General features: G+C 44.0%; 2 protein-coding genes across 14 annotated transcripts in view; one reads left to right on the top strand and one right to left on the bottom strand.

The window, feature by feature from the left end:
- TMEM204 (transmembrane protein 204) overlaps nucleotides 1-10403 on the bottom strand; it is a 74196-nt gene extending 63793 nt beyond the window's left edge. Inside the window, exon 1 of one of the 3 annotated variants that reach the window (XM_043494345.1) lies at nucleotides 8503-10403. In XM_043494345.1, coding sequence (XP_043350280.1) covers nucleotides 8503-8782 — 280 coding nt within the window. In that variant the 5' untranslated portion in view covers nucleotides 8783-10403. The remainder of the gene's footprint in view (nucleotides 1-8502) is intronic. The other 2 variants (XM_043494344.1, XM_038420215.2) reach the window with 2 other exon arrangements.
- IFT140 (intraflagellar transport 140) overlaps nucleotides 1-24337 on the top strand; it is a 250730-nt gene that overhangs the window by 204123 nt on the left and 22270 nt on the right. The window lies entirely within an intron of this gene.

The raw sequence follows: 24337 nt of genomic DNA, 5'->3' as shown, positions 1-24337 counted from the left end.
ATGCTCCATGTTGTCAACCATATGAACTCATGATGTCTAAGTACAACAGTCAGTCTTCAGACAGCCTTATAAATCTGAAGCTCCTGACTTCTTTTAATCGTATGGTACATACTGACTTCACAAAGTACTGTGATCCTCCTTTCTCAGTCTGTATGCACCCAGTACGATGGTAGGCTGAGCAAGTAATAGATGTCTAAAATAGTCTTCAGCTGCTAGTCTATGCCTGGCAACTGTCGAAACAGAAACATTAGAGACATTCCTAATGGACACTGACATTGTCTGAATTGTTGTCTCTGTAAACAGATTTCAGTTTTATTCCCACACTGAGCTGTGCCATGACATCATCCCCATATTTCATAGTGAAAATGTGCTTGTGTAAATCATACATTGGGGCTGGACAGGTGTTTATATTTAGCGCTTGTGAATGTCATGATATTGTACCACTTCCCATCGTTGGATATACTTGCGTGTAAGAACTATAATAAAAAAGAGCTCTCTTGATATGTGCATCTGTATTTGAAAGAAAACTTCCCACTGCTGGGTTTTCTTTGTCTTCTGGAGCCCTGAGGAATGAAACAGAATATACCCTTCTCTACACCCCCCCTATCCTTGAAGCTCCATAATGTTGCTAACATTCTTTGGACAGGAAGATTCTTTGAATCTGATTTACCTTTCTGAGTAAGTCAGATCTATCCATCCAGTTATTTGGCCATCATCATTGCAGTATCCAGCTGCCTGCCCATCATTAAATGGCCACAATGATAACTGTTGAACAAGCAAGGCACTCACTGCTTCATCCAACCTGTGGCTGAGAACATCATGTTACAGGACTTAACCCTGCAGACTATATATTAAAACTTGAGTTCTGCTTAGTTATACCTTAACCAATAATTTTACTGAAATTTAACTAACCAGTCTGAACATATTGTAACATGATTATCTAACCAATTATATCCCACCCCCTTAATTGGTTTACACCCAACAACATTAATTATACAGCAGACAGAAACAATCTCAGAACCAGACAGAGATTATACAGACAAACGATAGGGAAGTGGGGACTGCAGTGATAGAACAACAAAGAAATGAGGATTTCACACCCCAGCTATTGATAAGTGAGTTCTTGTCAGACAGGATGCTATCAAACTAAGTTTTCTTTAACTCTTCTAGGCTCTTCCCTTCCTCTGGAGGTGATAGATTGGATCACCTTTTTAACAGCCCAAAACTGCCTTATTTCAGTGTGACTGGTGAGGACGTGACTGTTCGCTTCCCAGCTTATGGCTGCTCCTCCTGCTTAGCCAAAGGCCTTATCTTAGAAACAGGGCCTCACACTGTCACAGTGAGAGAAGGCCCTTACAGAGGCAGTCTGATTTTGATTCTTATGTTGTACCTCTATAACTAGCTAAGTGATAAGAATACACATAAATTCTTAAAGTATAGGCCTTTGCAGACAGGCCTGAATATCTATATCCTAACATTCCGCCCGCCCCCTTTCTTTTTTTTTTTGGGGGGGGTGGGGGGATCCTCCTGCCCAGGTATCCCTGGAAAAGCATAGGACATATGGTGACAAATTTCCTGATAGGGCCAGGCATCAATGTGGAAGGTGTCGATATTCCATTTGTTCCACTGCCCCTTGCCCTGCACCTTCTCTCATATGGGCATACCATACCTATTCCAATGTGTTCCAGATTTCCCATTATAGTGGGCCCGAGAAGGTTGGGTCCAGCTTGTCTAGTATACTGGAGGTGGGGGCTTACTACATTACTTATAGGTTATCTCCATAGTGATCTGAACACAGGTCTGAGAGGAAGAATCTTTTGAGGTCTAATCCCAGCTCTGACACTAAATCTCTCTGATCTTTGACAAGTCAATTAACTTATTTTTCTCACAGGAACATTGTGAAGATTAATTAATTGTTTGCAAAATGGTTTGAAGATGGGAAGTGCCATCTGAGTTCTCAGTAGTGATAGGATCAGTGTCATTAAGTTTGAACTACTAATCCTAAGGCTTGTCTATGTTAGGGATCTTTAGACTGGTGTTCCTACCTGTGCTTGTAACCTTGGCCATAAGCAAAGAGTTTAGTTAAAATCAAGGCAAAAAATATGGTCTCTTAGAAAACCATACTGCCCAGGTTTATCGTTGTGTTGCACCATTTCAGAATCATTCCAATTCACAAAGATTTTATTTTCACTTAGTCTGCACTGACATTCCTGCTCATAACTCACTTTGTCGTCTGTCTCTCATAGAATCATAGAATATTAGGGTTGGAAGAGACCTCAGGAGCAGTGTTCCTTCCAATTTTTCCCACCCATATGCGGAATGAATTTTATGTGCACCAATATGGAGATGATGTGTAACATATTGCTGCACATAACAAAATTCATGTGGTGGGAGTGGGGCAAAGGGGTTCAGAGTGTGGGAGGGGGCTCAGGGCTGGGTCAGAGGATTGGGCTGCAGGGGTATGCGGGCTCCGGGGTGGGGCTGGGGATGAGGGGCTCGGGCAGAGGGCTGGGGTGCAGGGGTGTGAAGGCTCCAGCTGGGGGTGTGGGCTCCGGGATGGGGCCGGGGATGAGGGGCTCAGGGCTGGGTAAGGACTCTGGCTGGTGGTGCAGCCTCTCAGGTGGTGCCGGGGATGAGGAGTCTGGGGTGCAGGAGGGCTCTGGGGCTATGACAGGGAGAGAGGACTCCCTCCAGTGCTCTCTCCCCGCAGCAACACCTGGGCTGGGGGGAGAGATGCCTCTCCCCACCATGGGAATTCTGGAGTTGGGGCTGCAGGATAGGAGCCCCTCCCCTGGCTCCAGCAGACCTGGTCTGGGCCACGCCGCCCTGTCCACGCCAGGACCAGGCCAGGCTAGGCTTGATCCAGCTGTGGCGGAGCCCAGGCTACTCTGGCCATGCTGCCCTGGCTGCAGCAGGTCCGGGATACAGGCTGAGTTGGGACCAGGGTAGGGCCCCCCCCACAGCAGGTTGAAGGCCGAGCTAGGTGGGGGCCAGGGGAGAGGTGCCCCTCCCCCTGCTGCAGCATGTCCCCGGGCAGGTTCCCGTATCACCTGCACAGTGCTAAATAGGCTGCTGTGCAGCCACACAGTCACGCAACTTACAGGGAACTTAGCTCAGGAAGTCATCTAGTCCAACCCCCTGCTCAAAGCAGGACCAACCCCAACTAAGTCATCCCAGCCAGATCTTTGTCAAGCTGGGCTTTAAAAACCTCTAAGGATGGAGATTCCAGTACCTCCCTAGGTAGCCCATTCCAGTGCTTCACCACCTTCTTAGTGAAATAGTTTTTCCTAATATCCAACCTAGACCTCCGCTACTGCCACTTGAGACCATTGCTTCTTGTTCTGTCATCTGCCACCACTGAGAACAGCCAAGCTCCATCCTCTTTGGAACCCCCCTTCAGGTAGCTGCTATCAAATCCCCCCTCACTCTTCTCTTCTGCAGACTAAATAAGCCCCCCAACCACCTAATCATTTTTTTTGCCCTCCGCTGGACTCTCTCCAATTTGTTCACTTCCTTTCTGTAGTGGGGGGGGGGCAAAAACTGGATGCAACACTCCAGATGTGACCTTAATAGTGCCGAATAGAGGGGAATAATCACTTCCCTCGATCTGCTGGCAATGCAGTTAGCCTTCTTGGCAACAAGGGCACACTGTTGATTCATATACAGTTTCTCATCCACTGTAATCCCCAGGTCCTTTTCTGCAGAACTGCCGCTTAGCCAGTTTGTCCCCAGCCTGTAGCAGTGCATGGGATTCTTCCGACCTAAGTGCAGGACTCTGCACTTGTCCTTTTTGAACCTCCAATTTGTCTAGGTCACTCTGGACCCTATCCCTACCCTCCAGCATATCTACCTCTCCCCCCACCTCAGTGTCATCCTTGAACTTACTGAGGGTGCAATCCATCCCATCATCCAGATCATTAATGAAGATTTTGAACAGAACCGGCCCCAGGACTGATCCCTCGGGCACTCCGCTTGATACCAGCTGCCAACTAGACATTGAGCTCGATGAGCCCGATGATCTAGTCAGCTTTCTATACACCTTATGGTCCATTCATTCAATCCATACTTCTTTAACTTGCTGGCAAGAATACTGTGGGAGACCGTATCAAAAGATTTGCTAAAGTCAAGGTATATCACATCCACCCCTTCCCCCATATCCACAGAGCCAGTTATCTCATCATAGAAGGCAATCAGGTTGATGACGCATGACTTGCCCTTAGTGAATCCATCTTGACTGTTCCTGATCATTTTCCTCTCCTCCAAGTGCTTCAAAATGGATTTCTTGAGTACCTGCTCCATGATTTTTCTGGGGACTGAGGTGAGGCTGGCTGATCTGTAGTTTTCCGGATTCTTTTTCTTCCCTTTTTTAAAGATGGGCACTATATTTACCTTTTTCCAATTGTCCGGGACCTCTCCCGATCACCACGAGTTTTCAAAGATAATGGCTAATGGCTCTGCAATCACATCAGCTACCGCCGTCAGCACCCTCGGATGCGTTGCATCCGGCCCATGGACTTGTGCATGTCCAGCTTTTCTAAATAGTCCTTAACCTGTTCTTTCACTACTGAGGGCTGCTCACCTCCTCCACACACTACGCTGCCCAGTGCAGCAATCTGGAAGCTGACCTTGTCTGTGAAGACCGAGGCAAAAAAAGCATTGAGTACTTCAGCTTTTTCCACATCATCTGTCATTGCCTCCCCCATTAAGTAAGAGTCCCACACTTTCTCTGACCTTCTTCTTGTTGCTAACATACCTGTAGAAACCCTTCTTGTTACCCTTCAAATCCCTTGCTAGCTATAACTCAGATTGTGCTTTGGCCTTCCTGATTACACCCCTTCATGCTCAAGCAATATTTTTATGCTCCTCTCTCGTCATCTGTCCGAGTTTCCACTTCTTATAAGATTCTTTTTTGTGTTTAAGCTCACTGAAGCTTTCTCTGTTAAGTCAAATTGGTTGCCTGCCATATTTGCTATTCTTTCTGCACGTTGGGATGGTTTATTCCTAGGCTCTCAATAAGGCTTCTTTAAAATACAGCCAGCTCTCCTGGACTCCTTTCCCCATCATATTAGCCTCCCAGGAATCCTGCCCATCAGTTCCTTGAGGGAGTCAAAGTCTGCTTTTTTGAAGTTCAGGGTCTGTATTCTGCTGCTCTCCTTTCTTCCTTTTGTCAGGATCCTGAACTCAACCATCTCATGGTCACAGCTGCCCAGGTTGCCACCCACTTCTACTTCCCCTACCAACTCTTCCCTGATTGTGAGCAGCAGGTCAAGAGAAGCACAGCCCCTAGTTGGTTCCTCCTGCACTTGCACCAGGAAGTTGTCCCCAACGTTCTCCAAAAACTTTCTGGATTGTCTGTGCACTGCTGCATTGCTCTCCCAGCAGATGTCAGGGTGATTGAAATCCCCCATGAGAACCAGGGCCTGTGATCTGGAAACTTCTGTTAATTGTCTGAAGAAAGCCTCGTCCGCCGCATCCCCCTGGTCTGGTGGTCTACAGCAGACGCCCACCACGACATCACCCTTGTTGCTCTTGCCTCTAAACTTAACTCAAAGACTCTCACACACATTCACATACATTTTAATTCCAGCTGTGCAAAATGGAATATATTTTGAAAGTCTTGTAATGGCTCCTGGTTTTTGGAAGAATTTGCCATGCTCTTGTGTTGTGAACATACATATTACTGCATACTTTCCCCTGTTTGATTTAGACAACCTTGTAGTAGTTCAGTCACTTAGCTATTAGTTACATACTGCAGTAGAGAAATGGAAGTTGTCAGTATATGTAAACACGCATTCTCAAAGGTTTTGCAAGGAAAATAACCCCAAATATGAAATAATAATGCATATATTAAAAATCTATTTAAATATGAGAGGCTGTAACCTTTTTTGTATTACTTAAACAGAACATATGTTTTCTATTTGTCAGCCTTCAAATGGCACTGAAATGCAGTTTAATTTGGATTATTATAATTTTGCTCATACATCCAAAGTATTAAACTTTAAATCACATCTTCACTTTTAAGGAATGAATTTACTCATTCAGAGGTTGATCAGTGTGTTTGTGTGCATGTGTTTGTGATTTATCTATAATTAACAGATAAGAATATTATCATATCTTACTAGAACAATACATGCATTGCTATTAGAGCTGTACTCTATAGCAACATAAAAACAAATACAGAGCCTGTTGTGTAATAAATGCAGAACCAGGCCCATAGTGACTGTGAGGTCCTCAGAAAAGCATCTTGAGCTTGAATGTATTCAGTAAGACTGTTTACAAGATTTCTTATGAGGCAGTTTTTACTATTAGATTTGCATGACCTTTTTTAAAAACATCCCTTTATAGAGATTCAAAATGATCTTTTTATCTAAAACTTGCTCCCTGTGAGATAAAGAATTTATTCTTTAGTCTTAAGGGATCTTATTTAAATTCAAACCATTGGGGATGCTTCTTTGCAAGTAAAATGAATGATTAGACTTATTCCTGCTATAATTTATGCACTTTTCTGAACTCTAGACATTCTTAGTCAAGATTTGCTTTAATAGGTAAGAAATTGGTGCTCACAAAATTCCTCAGTGGAACTAATGCTTATATGAAAGCTTTTTAGGGCCACCCATTTTCTGAATGGTGCAGAACAAGACATTCCCATGCTAATTTGTATGTGATTTCAAAATGCCATGTGTGCCAAGAGCTTACACATGCTCTTGTGTGCAAAATGTCCACTTTTAAAAAAACTGTGTACACTCTTTTGGAGATGTAGTTTAGATTGTTAATCTGATGGAGTGCAATGATTCTAGTGATGTAATTACAGATAGGCATATTACTTTTGTAACTAGTTCTATGACATCATTAAGGATCAGAATTTAAAAAGAAATCAGGTCTCCGGTTTTTTAACAGCTCAGGAGGTTTTCATTTATGGGTGATGTCTGTACAGGCTCACACTTGGCACATGTGCTGAAAAAGTATGAATATTTTTTTGAAAAAAAAAAGTGTCTGTGCACAGGGCATTGTTCTGCAAGACAAACAAAAGTTCTTCTTCATTTTCTTATTTTAATTCCCAAAAAGCATGGAAAAGGCCAACACATCAGTCCACATTCTGGACTAGATTAACTCTCTATATGCATTTTAAAACATTAAAAAACTCATCTGAAATCCCCTGCATCTATTTTTCTTCTTTTAGTAATAACAGTACTTTGTACTTAATTGCACCTTTCAAGGACCTTAAATCACTTCAAACATGAATCAAATATTAACAAAGCATATAGACAATCCTGTGAGGTAGAGGATGTGATACCAATTTTACAGCTGTTCACACTTTTCATTTCTGTCACTGGAGGATGCAATTAAATTACTGTTTAATTTCTCTTAAATAACGAACAGACCCAAAGCACTCCTGTTCTGAATGTTTGTTTATCAAATTTTATTCCAGATCCAGTACTCACAGGTAAATGAATTGCTGAAAACAGAAGCTTGCAGTGAAGCTCTGTCAGCAGCTTAGCTGTAGCAGTTGTAGCAGAGTTGAATGTTGCTGATTAAGCCCAATCCTACTTTCATATCTTTAGTGAGAGCAGGATCCAGCCCTTAATGTTGTAAATATGATTAATGAACTGCACTCTTGATTATTCAGATAATGCTGGTACTGTTCTGCAAGTTGGCTTGTAAATTCTGTTTTAGCCATAACTTTTAAATAGCTCCCACCACAGTTTAACCCATATATATTCTATCCATCCCAAGGGGAGGCTATGAATTTACAAAAATGTGGTATTTAGTGATTTGGATGTTGCCCTTGCAGAGTATTTACAGTCTGTTTTTCCACCAAGAACAATAAATATTTCCTTCACCACAATCCTTCTCCATTTTATATTTTTTTATCCACCCAGGGTCTTACGATCTTTTTTTCTCTCCTCAGTAGAAAACAAGGATGAAAACCAGTATTACTCATTGTCTGTATCTGGAGACTTTACCTATTTCTTTTTGAATTCTTATTAGTTAAATACTTAAAAAAAAAAAACAATCCCCAACACCGCTACTTGGTCAAGGTTTTGCTGTGTTTAGAAGGAAGCTTGCAGCAGAATGTTATAGCTGAGAAAGTATGGCATGGGGAGAAGCACTAGAGAAGCTACTGGAGATGTGTCTCAAAGGTCTAGACTTGTGGTTCCCAGATGTATTATTTCTAGTGCACTTTTTGCTAGCCTTTTTTCCCAGTCTCATATAAGCTTGATAGTGAGTTATATTATACTTATTCTAGAGCCCATCACTTTCTATTGACTTGTTTATAACTGGCCTCATTCTTGTTTATTTGGGGCCTGATCTTGAGAGGAGCTGAGAACCCCACAACTCCCTTTGACTTCAGCAGGTGCTCTGCACCTCTCAGTTTCAGTCCATTAGACTGTAAACTCCTCTGGGCAGGGACTTTGTCTGTCTGTACAGTGCCATGCACACCAGTGGTGCTATAGAAATCATAATCGAAAGTAAGCACAGAAGACAAAACATGGGACTTACGTTTGACAGTGCTACGAGATTCCTGGAACCCGGCTGACTCTGAACCCCAGCCCAGGGATTCACACTCTCGCTCCTCCCCTTGCCCATGTCTGGTGCCTGTGCCTGCACCTCCTCTCCCCTTCTCTGCCAGCCAGCACATCTTCCACAGCCCCACACTGCGCTTACGCCCATCCTCCAGGGTCTGGTATACCCAATTGGGAGTAAAGGCAGCTGCATTGTTAAGAATAAGTGAGACCAGGGCTACCAACACAGCTGTGGCTACCAGTTTCTGGACAGTCATATCTGACTGTTGACTGCTGCCAGTCTCTATTTGCAGAAGATCCAAGGTCCTGATGAGCTGCAGCACATTGAAGTAGAACTCGAAATAGGAGGCAGCTGCAGTATGATGTTATGAGGGGCTAGAGAACATCACCGTTCATTCTCAAAGTCGACTCCTAAGGTGTTTCTGACCAAGCAGATAAGAACACAGTCCGGTAGGTAGAAGAATTCCATAAAATACAAGTGCAAAGAAGAACTTGCAGGTCTTTGTCCTTCCAAGCTGTGCCTTATCCACCTTCCTGTACCTGGATGAGCAAAGCCAGTCTGGTGATGAACTGAAGAACAGGGAGGTCCATTCCTTGTGGGACAAGGCAAAGCCAGAGAGTATCTAGTCTTGAAGTGGGAAAACCTGGGTTGTTCCTGGGGAAAACAGACTGAAATGCTTGCAGACACAATGCCTCAACTCTTCAGAATGCAGCTGCAAGAGGAGAAAGAGACTCACATAAGAGTCATGAAATAGCACCTCTGAAAGCCTTTTCAGCCACAAAACTCAGAACATCCCACAAACAGAGGGAAACTTCATTCTAAAATCCAAGCCAAATTTGAAGTGAATGTCTTCATCCCAAAGGTGCTCTGGAAGTTTGGAGTATCCTGAGGAATCTGCTCCTCTCCGGTTTCTCTTACGCTGTCAGAGCAGCGAGTGAAAGAGGGCTGGAGAGGAGAAACTCTGCTGTGAGGAAGTGGGTTTTTTTCCTCCCCCTCTGTCTCTCAACAGAGAGGAAATGGTTGTTTTTGTGGCTGTTTTTGGTGAGCCTCAGGGCGTAGCCGACTGCAACAAACAGAGCCACTGCCACCGCAGTCAAACGTTAACAGGATGTGTTTCCTGAAAGGAAAACATTATGGAGACTTCTAAAAACCTAGTCCCCTTTCTTCTCTCACCTCCTTCCAGTGTCCCCCCTCCTTCTCCTTTTCTTTCCCTCCCAGAAAGAATAGTAACCAAACCAACCAGTCAGCCAGAGAAGCATGATGCTGTGGGACAGAAGGGATTGGGATCAGTTTGTGCATCTGAAGTGATCACAAGAAACAAATCAGTGAGCACTCCTCAAACAAAAAATAAACCCATAAATTCAACCACAATGTCAACTCTGCAGAGGCAAATGCAGGGGAGCACTGAGGGCTCTCTTAATGTTTTATATTGAAAGCAAACTATCAGAATTCAGAGTAGCAGCCGTGTTAGTCTGTATTCGCAAAAAGAAAAGGAATACTTGTGGCACCTTTAGAAACTAACAAATTTATTTGAGCATAAGCTTTCATGAGCTATAGCTCACTTCATCAGATGCATGTTGGATTTGAGACCATTCAGCCCTTGACCTGTTGTGGAAGAGAGGGAGATCATGGACAGATAGGGTGTTCTGAGGTGGTTCTGGAATGGAAAAGTGGGGGAAAAGTGGGGGATGTCGCAGTATGGAACAGGTTGAGAACCACTGCTCTAATGCATTCTGCCTGTGCAGGGCTGACACCCCAGTCCTGACTTGCTTTGCCCCCTTGTGGCTCTGCTGGGAAATCTGGTGAACCCCCTTCAGACTCTGTGGACGTTATGGCCATGTCTACGCTGCCACTTATGTCGGCAAAACTTATGTTTCTCAGGGGTCTGAAAAAACACATGAATTTCTCCAGCATAAGTGGTAGTGTGCACAACTCTGTCGGCAGGAAAGCTTCTCCTGCTGACATAGCTACTGGTGCTCATTGGGGGTAGTTTAATTATGTCGTCGGGAGAGAGCTCTCCCGTTGGCATAGAGCCGCTACAAGAGAGATCTTACAGCAGCGCAGCTGCATTGGTACAGCTGTGCTGTTGTAAGGCCTCTAGTGTAGACATAGCGTTGTGACAGTTTTCACATACAAATATAGAACTAACTGCAGCATAGCAAGCAAAGTGTGCACACCAGCTTTGGGACTATGTGCGTATTGAGGAGAGTTATCAGAATTAAATGGATTAAAAACTGTTTGACAGATAGGTCTTAAAATGCAATTGCAAACAGAATCATCATTGAGTTGGGTATGTTTCTAGTGGGATCCCACAGCAATAAGTTCTTTATCCTATGATATTTAACATTTTTTATCAATAACCTGTAAAAAAACAGAAATCATTACTGAACAGATTGGCAGATAACAGAAAAATTGGTGCAGTGGTAAATAAGGAAGATACTAAGCAATCTGGATAACTTGATAAGTTGGGTGCAAGCAAAAAATATGTGTTTCAGTACAGCCAAATGTAAAGTCTTACATCTTGGAACCAAGAATGCAGGCTATATTTTGAGGCTGGGGGACTCAGTACTTTGAAGCAGTGATTCTGAAAAGACTGGGGGTATAATCTGCTGAATGTGAGCTTCCAGTGTAATGCTGTAGCTAAAAGGGCTATTGTAATCTTTGGATTTATAAAAAGGAATGTTGAGTAGAAGTAGGGAGGTTGTTATTATTTCTGTATTTGGCACTGGTGTGACTTTTACTGAAATACCGTGTCTAGTTCTGGTGTCCACCTTTCAAGAAGGATGTCAAAAAATTGGAGAGAATTCAGAGAATAGCCATAAGAATTATTAATTATTGGGAAACATGCCTTATAGTGAAAGATGTGAGGAAGAAGCTCAATCTATTTATGTTATCGAAGAGAAGGTTCACGGGTGTTTTGACCACTGTCTAGAAGTATTTACGTGAGGAACAGAAATTTGCTAATAGAGGGCTCTTCAGTCTAGCAGATAAAAATATAACATGATCCAATGACAAGTAGTTAAAGCTAGATAAATTTAGGCTAGAAATAAGGTGCCAGTTTCTAACAGTAAGGGTAATTAACCACTGGAACAAATTACTAAAGGTTATGGTATATTCTCCATCACTGGGAATTTTAAAACCAAAATTTGATGTTTTTCTAAAATGTATGCTCTAGTTCAATTAATTAATTCAGGGAAGTCCTAGTGCCTGTGTGGTATAGGAAGTCAGACTAGGTGATCACAATGGTCTCGTATCCATGAAAGAATTGTATAAAACTAGCAGGGTCTGATGTTCAGAGATAAGGAATTGGTCATCATTCCCGAACAGTTTAATAAATAAACGTGTGAAGAAGAAAATCTTAGATTAAACCAGTATGCCTTTCTCTTATAGACAAGTCCTCAGGTATTAATTTAAACTGATTTAGTTAAACCAGTGCAAACACCGAGTGAAGGTTCTTATTTTAGTTTAAGAGCAGGGTTTTTTTGGTTTAACTTAGACTAATTGGAAATAGGGTTAAAGCTAAACCAAAAAAAGTGTCCACCCAGGGGTTTGCAGCAGCTTAACTAAACTGGTTTAAAAAACAAGTTAAATTAAAGCCAATGCAACATTACTAAGGAGGCAAAGCTTTATGTTACCCCTCCCTCAGGCACTGCATCTCAGATCACTGTTGGCACAAGAAGTTACCTCACAGACAACTCTTCTACGTTATTCTCTAAGCTTCTCTTACTGAGAAAGGATGGAAATACTTGTCCCTTAAATACGCAGTGATTGAGGGCCTATAAATATCTAAGAAAGAAGGAAATAAGGCTTATCAGTTCAAGCTACTGGTACTTAAAAAATGCTTGATTGATTAAGAAGAATGAGCTAAAGGTGTTAGTGGTGTGTTCATGGCTGACTTTGATAGTGGAGTCCACTGACATTTAAAAAAGCATGGTCTGTCAGACTTAAACGGTATGTCTACACTGCAATAAAAAAAATGGCTCATGCTATGGGGCCAAAATTTGCAATGTCAGTGTTTGGGCTCAGAGACTCCCTCCTTGCAGGGTCTCAGAGCCCAGGCTTCAGCCCTGGTCCTAACAGCTACACTGCAATTTGTAGCCCGACAGCCTGAGCCTCTTTCCATCCCTCCAAGCCTGAGTAAGCTGACCCAGGCCAGCTGCAGCCATGCCATGAGCCTTTCATTGCAGTGTAGACGTACACAAAGTGATCAGCCAGGTTTTTATAGACTCTTATTTTCAGGACTTTATAATTTGAATGTATATAATGTGTCCTCTGTCAGCCATGTCTTATATTAGCAATGCATTTAATTATAAAATAGCTGAACACAACCAGTCCAACCATTTTAAATCCTCCACTTCTGCTCTTCTTCACACAAATTATTTAGTTTCAGAACATCCCATCACTCTTCTAAATTAAAAACAGTTTTAAAAAACTGAACGTTTCTCATGACAAGTGCTAGACTTTGGCGTGTCCCCAAGGAGAGGTGACGATCTTGAGGTTGCAAAAAGAAAAGGAGTACTTGTGGCACCTTAGAGACTAACAAATTTATTTGAGCATAAGTTTTCGTGAGCTACAGCTCACTTCATCGGATGCATAAGCTTTCGTGAGCTACAGCTCACTATATCAGATGCATAAGCTTTCGTGAGCTACAGCTCACTTCATCGGATGCATTCGGTGGAAATACAGTAGGGAGATCTTGAGGTTAAGGCACTAGATTGTGACTCAAGATCTGCGTTCAGTTCTCATCTCTGCCTCAAGTTTCCTGTATGACCTTGGTCAAATCACTTAGTTTTGCGATGCATCAGTTCCCCATCTGCAGAACAGGAACAATAATGCTACCTGACTTCACAGGGGTTATGGGAATACATTCATTAATGAGTGCAAAGGATTCAGACATCGTGGTGATGGGAGACATACATTTATATGTATTTAATCATAGATTGGATAGTGCACTAGCACTGTAAGTTTCACCACACCACTCAACTAATATGCCCCAAATAACAGAGTATGAGGAGCAATTCATCACATTAATAACTTGCACTAATCATGGCATTTCAATTAGATAAGATTTCCTCACTTCCTGCCATAAATTTGTTGTTTGGTGTTCCTATCTGCAGTTAAACAGCTGTTGTGTTCCACCCAGAGATAGTTTAAGTTGAGAGGTGAGTTAAATGATCCCTGTTTATAGTTTGCATATCACTTTGAGTTTATACAGCATTTTGGGATCCTTCTGAACGGAAACCAATATGTAAATGTAAGTTAGTATATTAATCTTATTTTCAGAGCCACTGTAAACTCTCTAATTTAAGCCGATAGGAGAGAGCTTTATTTATTCATCCCCTTGAGCAACATAAATTATACCAAAATAAGCTGTAGTGTTGACAAAGCCTGAGTTACTAATGGGCTGAATTCCCCTCCCTATTAATTTGGGGACAGTCAAAACGTATTACTTACCTGCCTTTTACATTTATTTAAATAGAGTATAATCCTATTAAAAGATTTGCTTTTGGCAAACAATCAAAACATCCAAATCTGTAAATTAGTAATATTCCAAATACGAGCACAATCATAGAAGCAAAATAACAGTTTTGCAGAGACACTGAGTTCTGCTAGGCATTTGCAGACCAAAGTAGCTCAGGGTATGTAACACCTATGCCTGTGTATAAATAGCAATAATAACTGGCTGTTGCTAGCACACCAATATTCCTCCTTGAAAGATTCCATATACACAGGATTTGCCCTTGTGGCTCTTATGCTTCCATTGGGTAAGGCCATATAGGAACCCCCCTAGCTCTTAAGAATTTAGATCCTTTAGGGTTCTTGTAGGTGTGTGGAAGGTGTGTTCCAACTGCCAGATCCTTTCCAAACCTTTACAGTGAGTAGTCACCCGGAAGTGAGTGTGGCTATTCATATGCTCAAAGTGCATTGTGGGATTGGGGTTCTTGATGCATTTTAGTCCTACTGTACAGAGTTCATCTAAAAAGATTTTTTTTGTTTTGTTTTGTTTAAACCTACAAGTGTCATTTTTCAAGTCTATAACACTAGGAGCGAGAGGTGTAAGAAGCACAAAATACAAAGGTTGTGACTAACTTCACTTCCAGCTGAAACTCACCTACTGTGCCATAATATTGCACAACAGGGGGTAATACTAATGTACTTTTTTTTTTTTTTTTTTTTTTTTTAAGATTTACATATCACTCTTAAGAATCAGCATTAAATCCACAGGAGTCATAATGTTAAGGTTGAAATGGTCACTCTGTCTCAGCGTGTCATGTCTAAGTACTGAGCTGATTTGGGCCCCTAAAGGGATCCTTAGTCCAGTGGCTAATTTTGCATGCCAAGGGATCCTTAGTCCAGTGGCTGATTTTGCATGCCCTATCAGATATGAGTCAGAGTTAAGAATGGATTTCAGCTTCCAATCAGAGTTTCCTGCTGTTGTGGGTTAAAGTCACAGCATTGACGTTATTCTAACATTGCTTTATTTTTTGGTGTGGCTTTAAAATACTGTAATTCCAGGCAACACATGTAACTAACATTTGAAAAATAGCAGTAGATGTTCTTAATTTTCCTTAGGAAAAAGCACCTGCTTCATCCCATCCTTTTCCTTTTCATGAAAACACCCCAAAAGCAGCACGTAGGCAGTGGGTGTAGTTTAAGGAAAGGGCGAGGCTTCAGTGTCTTACAGGTTTGTATAAGCAAGCCCAGACACTGTTTACGGTGTGGTAAGCTTGATAGTAAACATTTCAACACTAGAATTGTACATCCATTCTATTCCCAGCTGGCTGACTTAGACAGTTATGAACTGTTGAGAACCTGAATAGATGGTATAAAGGAACTGAATGCATAATCATTGCTTTCATTCAGGGTTTTTAGTTCCCAAGTTTAGAAATGAAACTGACTTTCCTTAGACTTTTACATTTAACTGGGACACGTGTCTTTAATGTCCACTGCAACCACTCTCACACATTGTAATGTGAAGTGCTGTCAGGGAGGTCATCTTCCCAAAGTGGAAGCAGAATCTGTCCTCTCTGATATATCCAGTCTTCATTCAGCTGCAGTTTTAAGAATGATTTCCATCGTGTCACAGTTAGATACAGAAGAACCACACAGCTTGACTACTTTTCACAGCTGCTTTATCACACCTTAATGAAGGGTGCTTCCCTCTCTCCACTCCCAGTCAATGGAAGTGCTTCTGCTTGCCTACTAGTCAAAAGAGAACATCGCAGTTTAAAAATGATCTAGAATTTGCTTCAGAAGATTGCTGAAATCCAGCCTGGGATAGTTGTCTGTCCTAGCTAGAAATGTTAATTAAGGACATGATCCTGCACTTGAAGTCAACAGGAGGTTGCAGTTGACTTCAGTGGGAGCAGGATAGGGATAAAGAGAAGAACCTGTGTTTGGATTTGTGTGTCTCACTGAAATGGCGTGTAGCTGTTCTACAGACTTCAAGTGATCTTGGCAGGGGACTCCCCCTTTAGGATCACAAAGGAGTCTTTGAAAGTAAAATGCTCAGTAGCTTATTTGACTCAATGCAGGGACCCAAGGTGAAGGGAAATGTCAATTTTCTGCTGGCAAAGAAATTAGTGGTAAGAACAAAAATGTTGTGTTCTCATGTATTAGAGAGATGTGTTCCCTGATTTCAGAGAGATTTTTGTGGTAAGGTACATTTTGACAAATATGCATCTCTAGAACTTCCAGGTTGGCATTCTATTTGATTTGGGCTTTCATATAAAGTGGCTGTTGAAATATATACAGCAGCAAAAGGATTAATGTCATGACATTAGTTTAATAGGAACTTGTCATAACCACAGCACTGTTAAAAATAGCTTCTGAAAGGATCAAGTATGTAAGAGAAAAATTGAAACAATAATTGTATAGTAAAACTTGTACCCAGTTACATGGGGAGGGGGGATTAAAGTCATTGCACCATCCATACACTGTTTAGATGGTCTGAGTCTTGGGGCCAGTCTGTAGCACAGAGGCAGATCATGTCTGATTTCTTAATGTGTTTCATGGATAAGCATGTGCCCCTTGAAACAGAAGAAGAGAGCACATTCTTAGGCTCTGATCACTCTTCCACAGCATCTGGTCTTCATTAGTTTCCCAGCTCTGGCTGATGAACTGCAGATGTGAGTTAGCTTTCCAAAGAAAAACTCAGGGAACAGGAAATTCTCAGAATACAAGATGGGGGAAGGGTTGATTATTACTTGGAATTTTGTGTGTGTGTGACACCAAGCCCAAGACTGAACTGGAAACGTCACCGCCGTTTATAGACCTTAATGTCTTTTATGCTGCAGTAATACTTGTCAAGAGATTAACAGCATATGGCTGTGCCTTGGACTGAATTGAGAGCATGTATTGTGTGCATTCCATCCAGAGACTTTCCCTTTTCTTACCTTCATCCATCTTGTTGTGCTACAGTTTTATATATTTATGGCTGGATATCTGTATCTGTGCTTCTCGGAAGTTTCTCACTGCTTATTCATAAGAGTGAAGCAAAAGATTCTGCCACTCTTAGGACCAGAGCAATATCCCCGACAAGCAGAGAGACATGGAAGTGCTTCTGCTGATATCTTATAGATTATTGTGTTATCTAAAATGGCTAGTTGATATATGCCTGCCACCATACCAGCTTTTGCTTTGAGCCTACCAGACCTCACAAGTGGAGCAGATAATAAGTATTTGCAAGAGAGACCTTTAATGAAGAGCTTAGTGCTGTCAGAAATGGTATTGGTTATTCACTGTTCTCTCTCAGTCACCATGTAGGAGCATTTTGCTGCTGGAGGTACCATCTTTCTGATGAGAGGTAAAGCTAAAGTCCTGGCTGTGACACTGCAGCCCATATTCTTCAGTGATATTATGATATGATTATGGCATAATTATGATGCATTTTATGTAAGATGGGTCATGTAAGGTGTCATTGAAAAGGTTGTGACTTGCTGAATATGATTATCCTCTTTGTATGCATGTATCATTTTTGTATCTGAAATTATAAATACTGACAAAGGCCATATCTATACTATTTGTGTTGACAGAAGTGATGTTCACACCCAAAAATCAACATAATAAAAATCGCAATTTCAGGTTCATACTTGCTCCCTCTGTCAGCAGATCACTTCCACCAGGGGGGCACCATCATCAACAGTAGGATCAATGCACTGTGGATACCTATCCCACAGTCCAGCTCAACACCTTCTGTCACTAGGTGTTATGGGACCACAGAGCGGATCTTGGGACAGGGCTAAATGTCTCATGATGCATTGCTTTCTGTCCCAGCACTCCATGGGCTTTTGGCTTTCTTTCACAACATTTTTGCAACGGCCTTTCTTTGCTGTGCACCTGGCATTTTTGTGAGAAGGGATGGATCCCACCCTGCTCTCCTATGCTCTGTTAATTGTCATGAAGACTTTGCGGACGGCAGTGCAGTTAATCATGAAGTTCCTAACCGAGGAAGACTTGCAGGCATCCGACATTCTGCAACTTTAGATTGCTTTTGGCATTCACAGAGCAGGTGCATAGGGTAGACCGTTGCACTTTTGGGATAGGGAAACAAGCACTGAATGGTGGGATCGTATCATCATGCAGGTGTGGGATGACTAGCAGTGGCTACAGAATGTTCAGATGCGGAAAACCACCTTCCTGGAACTGTGCGCGGAGCTTGCCCTACCTGTGGCTCAAGGACACTAGAATGAGAGCTGCCCTCTTGGTAGAGAAGCGTGTGGCAATCGCTGTGTGGAAGCAGGTGACTCCAGACTGCTACTTGTCAGTCGCAAATCAATTTGGAGTGGAGAAGTCGACCTTTGGGGCTGTGTTAATGCAAGTGTGCAGGGCAGTAAATTGCATCCTGCTACAAAGGACCATGACTCTGGGAAATGTGTGTGAAATAGTGGACGACTTTGCAGAAATGGGTTTCCCAAACTGTGGAGGGGTGATAGATGGCACACACATGCCCATTTTGGCACCAGACTACCTTGCAACAGAGTACATCAATAGGAAGGGGTACTTCTCCATGATGTTGCGGGTGCTTGTGGATCACTGCGGGCGTTTCACTGACATCAACGCGGGATGGTCTGGGAAGGTGCATGACGCACGCATCTGCAGGAACACCAGCCTGTACAGAAAGCTGCAAGTGGGGACTTTCTTTCCTAAACAGAAGATTACAGTGGGGGATATTGAAATGCCCTGTGACAAAGTTCCTCCTCTACCTTGGTGGGTCCTACGCTTATTGACGGATTTGCTCACCTCAGAGATTCGCAGCAGCCCTCAGTTTGGCCACTTTCATAGCTCAAATCTGCCTTCACTCAGATAACCTCATCACTGGCCAGCATGGGGAAAAGGAGAATAACAACCCCCACAGTCTCTGCTGATCCACCATGTGGGTCAGGGAACAGCCCAGAGATCCCTCTGGTACAACCCACAGTCTAGGTCAACTATTCCTATGTCTGATCAGGAGTTGAGAGGTTTGTGGGCAACCCAGGCCTGCCTTCTACTCTGGGTTCCAGCCCAGGGCCCTGTGGATTCTAGCTGTCTAGAGTGCCTCCTGTAACAGCTGCATGACAGCTACAACTCCCTGGGCTACTTCCCCATGGCCTCCCCCCAACACCTTCTTTATCCTCACCATAGGACCTTCCTCCTGGTGTCTGATATTGCTTGTACTCCTCAGTCCTCCAGCAGCACATCCTCTCACTCCCAGCTCCTTACACACCCCTCCCTAACTGAATTGAGGTCCTTTTTAAACCCAGGTGCCCTGATTAGCCAGCCTGTCCTAATTGATTCTGGCAGCTTCTTCTTAATTGGCTCTAGGTGTCCTAACTAGCCCGCCTGCCTTAACTGGTTCCAGCAAGTGCCTGCTTGTTCTGGAACTGCCCCTGTTACCTTACCCAGAGAACAGGGATCTACTTAATCTGGGATTAATATATCTGCCTTCTATCACTCTTCTATATCTCTCTGCTCGGTTTCCCCGTCTGGTTCCCTTCGTTTGACCCTTCGACCACACTCCTGTCCCTGTTATTTCATTTGTTGTCCCCCGTAATCATTTGGTCTCCAGGTCCTGTGGATCCCCCTCTTAGGCTTGGGGGGTGGGGTCCTTTAGCACTTCCCAGATCCCAATAGGATCTCTCTTCTGTAGTCATCTGGCCTGACCGTGTCACAGCCCATAGTGATCCCTTACAGCCATGGCTCATGAAACCTTACATGGGACAGCAGTAAAGAGTGGTTCAACAAAAGGCTTAGTAGGTGCTGGATGACAGTTTAATGTGCCTTTGGCAGATTAAAGGCGCGCTGACCGGGGTGCGTGGGGTGTTCCTGAAGGCCACATCTGGTGAAGCACAGGGGACGATGCAAAGAAGCAGGATTGTTAAATTCATGTACAGCATTGAAACATTTCAATTAAATACATCTTTTACAACATTGTCATCACTTTCTCACTGACCCTAGCCAGGCACACATCTCTGCAAACACCCAAAGCATGGTGAGTGTTGTGGGGGGAGGGGGATGCTCCACATGGGAAAAAGAGCACACACTCACACCCTTTTTGTAAAGATCATGGTACAGCATTCTAGGGAACAAATTCTAAAATTCTCCCACACTTTTTCACAGGCGGGGGTCATTTTAGCAAACTTCTCAATGGTAAGGGTAAGTAGGGAAATGAGGGTAATCTACTCCATGCTTGTGGCTTTTGCCCTGCTCCCTATGCTGCTTGCGTGTGTGCCGCTTTGGTCCCTGCACAAGTGATTGCTGAATGGCATGGGAAAGTTTCCTAATATGGGGGAATGAACAAAGTAGACCTGCCACGGAACCCTTTGCAGAGGGTTACCGAGTACCTCCAGGAAACTTTCCTGGAAATCTCTCTCTGGAGACTTCCCGTGAGATCTCGGTGTGCATCAACACCCTGTTCCGCTGTACTGATTAACTACACACAGAAATGTCCAGCTCCCAGAAACACAGCCAGCCTCCCACATTTCTATGCCCTGAACCCACCTCCATACTACACAAGCCACAGCCATTTACCAGGGGTCTCATCTTCTACTTCTTGCTCCCCGGAGAGCAACTGCCGAGACTGGCTAGACACCTCTGCAGTGGAGAACAGTTCCTGGCTGCCTGCCCCACTGGGCGACCCCGCCAGGAGCTGCACATCCTCATATAACTCTACCTCTTCATCAATAACTTCATCCTGTTGGTTGGGTCCTCTTTCTGCCACCTCTGTGCCCTCCAAAGTATTCACGAGGCTCTTGGCGATGGAGGTGGAGTTGCCAGCGAGGATAGCATCCAGCTCCTTATAGAACCAGCAAACCTTAGGTGAAGCACCTGAGTGATGGCTTGCCTCCCTCGCCTTACGGTACACCTGCCTCAGCTCCTTTATCTTCGCTGTGCACTGCAGCATGTCCCGATCATAGCCCTTTTCACACAACTCTCGAAAAATCTGCCCATAGGTATCCCAATTCCTACGGCTCAAGCACAGCTGGGACTGCACAGCCTCCTCTCCCCATATACTGAGCAGATCCAACAGCTCTGCAGTGGGTCCAAGCGGGAGAGTGTTTGCTGCAATAACCCACCATGGTCACCTGGACAGATACGATGAGCCAACAGGAAATGGAATTTCAAAAATTCCCAGGGCTTCTAAGGGGGAGGGACGAATGGTTGTTTACCTGGCTGCCGGGCAGTGGAGTTCAAACTGCTGGCCAGAGCAGTCAGGATGGGCATAGTGGGATACCTCCTGGAGGCCAATAAAAGCCATGAAGTCAAGTGTGGTGTCTACACTGGCACTTTGTCAACAAAAATATAGAGGAAAAAGATGTACATCTCTCTTGAGGGTGGATGTATTTTGTCACCAAAACCGAGCATTTTTCCCAATAAAAGTCGCCTCACAGTGTGTACGCACTCACTGTTTTGGTCGACAAAGGGCAGTTTTGGCAACAAAACTTAGTAGTGTAGACAAGGCCTATGTATCCATACTTCAAATGTAGTTACACCTGGGTAACGCCCACTAGACAAGATGCTTTCAGTCTAGATAGTAGGTGGTGATGTGCATATTCAAGGTAATGAGCCATAAGGAAAAACAATAGGGGGATAAGCTTCTCCTAAGGCCACCTGGTGAGCCTTTCTGAGAACGCTACAGACAGCCTGTGAGTGATGGCAGCTATGACTCTACAAGAACGTGACCAAAAGAGACTATCTTGGGATGTCAGTATTTTTCCACAAACTGGTCTGGGAACCAAGCTTTGGAACAAAGGGTTCCTGCCATATGTAAAAGGTATATAAAGCAGGGAGTGACATCATATGTGGTTCTTCACTCCCCACACAAGAAGACACCTCGAAACACCTGAGGAACAAAGACTGAGCTGGGGAAAGTGCTGGACTCAGAATAAAGGGATTTCTAGCCTGTGTGTGAAACACCTGGGGATTCCAGGCTGCAAAGCGAGTGTAGCTGGTGCCTCAAGAATCTACCAGTCTGACTATACCATCAGTTAAGGTGAGAATCTGCTATTCATAACCAACCTATTTAGTACAGATGTGAGCAAACTATGGCCGTGGGCCACATTCGGCCAGCAGGATCGTCCTTCCTGCCCCTGAGCTCCTGGCCGGGGAGGCTAGCCCCCGGCCCCTCCCCTGCTGTCCCCCATCCCCTGCAGTTATGCTGCCACGTGGGCAACGCTCTGGGCGCCAGGGCTGCACGCTCCTGCAGGACAGCACGGCAGCATGTCTGGCTCCGGCCAAGCGGTGCGGCTGCCGGACATGCTGCTCTGAGCGGCGTGGTAAGGAGGCCAGGGGGTTGGATAAGGGGCAGGAGGTCCCAGGGGGCAGTCAGGGAGCAGGGGGCAGTTGGATGGGGGGGGAGGTTCTAGGGAGGTCGGTGGGGGGGGGTTGGATAAGCATGGGAGTCCTGGGGGGCCTGTCAGGGGTTGGGGGTGTGGCTAGGGGTCGGGGCAGTCGGGACAGGGAGCAGGGAGGGTTGGATAGGAGGTGGGGTCCCAAGGGAGCGGTTATGGTCAAGGGGTCTCTGGAGGTGGTGGTCAGGGGACAAGGAGCAGGGGTGGGGTTGGATGGGTCAGGGGTTCTGAGGGGGGTCAGGCTGTTTGGGGAGGTGGCCCTCTATACACTTTTGCAACCCCTTCGCCCTTGGGCCAAAAAGTTTGCCCATCCCTGATTTAGTATATTAAGCTTAGTTTGCGTTTTTGTTTATTAGCTAGGTAATCTGCTTTGATCTGTTTGCTATCACTTATGATCACTTAAAATCTATGTTTTGTTTTAATATAAACGAGTAAGCTTTAATGGAATGCTTGGGGAAAATCTCTGCTTGGTTACCACAAGTGTGCATTGTCCTCCCCACATTGAGGGAGAGGCAGACCCGGTATTAAACCTATATACTAGCCAGATTTGACCAGGGCAGGATGGTACTGCTGTGGGATCCTAGGCTGGGAAGCTGATGGTTAGAGAGCCTGCGTGTAACTGCAGCTGGGCATGTCCCTACCCGTGTGAATGCTGGTGAAAGTGCAGGCTGGAGGGCTTTGCAACTTGTCACAGCAGTACAGTGTGAATGGGAGCCCAGGCTGGTGGGTCAGAGGGCTCAGTGGTACCCCAGTTCCAGGTGGCACCCCGGGGGGAACCTGTCACATTGGCTATCTGGCATCATTAAAGATTCCATGGCCAGTTTGCAAGAGTTGTGGAAGGGTTAATCCCAGTGTCCTGGCCATATTTCAATGCTGGGAGTTACAATATCCCTCCCTGAATTCCCCCTGCAGTTTCAGATGGATACAATATTTCTCACTTACTGACCTACACTTGTTTGTGTTTCTGTCTGTTGTTAAACAGCTCCAGTGTTCCAACCTAGATGTAGCTGCATTTCAGTGGTGGATAAAGAAATCCTATGTATAGTTTGTATATCAGTTTATTTTTGCAAAACACTTGGGATCCTTTGAGGGTAAGAGATACTATTAGATGTAAGATATTGATACAGATTTTCAGATGCCATGCTTTGTATCAATTTTTATGCATATGAGGCAATTTTTGCCCCCACCCCCAAAAAAAAACAACCTAAAAAAATCAAGTGCATCACCTGCATTAGGAGTGGATCTATTTTGGTTGATCAGTTCCTTTAGGCAAACATAACTAGTTAAAATGTGGGGTGATGTTAACTGTGAAATACAAGGGAAGTTAGTAAAAACCTTTTATTTTTTTATATGCCAAAAACATGATGCCCACAAACATGTCAGGATGAGGATTTAGTTGCAGTTTTCATGGCCTGTGGCAGAGTGTGGTGCATGGAGTGCAGTGTTTAGCTGCTGGAAGTAAAAATGCAGGCTGATGTTCCACAAAGTGCTGTAGCAAGGAAGCCTAAAGATACACAGACATAAATCCCTACCATAGAGAGTGCTCTTGTTGAGATGTAGGTGCCATCAGGAAAGATGCTCTCTGCTGCAACTTCAGGATAGGGCTGGAAGAGAGTTTTGCTATGGAATCTAAACCCAGTTCATACAAAGAGGTCTTAGGTCTGCTGGAAAAATGTGAACTCCTTTTTATGGATGAGGTTAACATCAGTTCGACAAAACATTCTCTCAGCCGTTCTGAGGGATAGCATGGCTAGGGAGCACAGTGATGAAGGGGGTAGGCATTATGTTAATAGACAGATCCAGATCCCGTGGCCCGCTCTTAGCATGTCCATTGCAATGTTATAAATTTCCCAAATGGTGTTAATATTTCCTTGTGTCAGTAGTCAGTCTTCAATTCCCAAATGTCACTTAACCAAAATATACATTTCCAAAGGTCACATATGTCAGCCAAATTTGACTTCAGTGCTGAAGCTGGTGTGAGC

The sequence above is a fragment of the Dermochelys coriacea genome, chromosome 10, assembly GCF_009764565.3.
Source record: "Dermochelys coriacea isolate rDerCor1 chromosome 10, rDerCor1.pri.v4, whole genome shotgun sequence".
NCBI lineage: Eukaryota > Metazoa > Chordata > Testudines > Dermochelyidae > Dermochelys > Dermochelys coriacea.
This window is presented reverse-complemented; position numbering and strand designations above follow the sequence as displayed.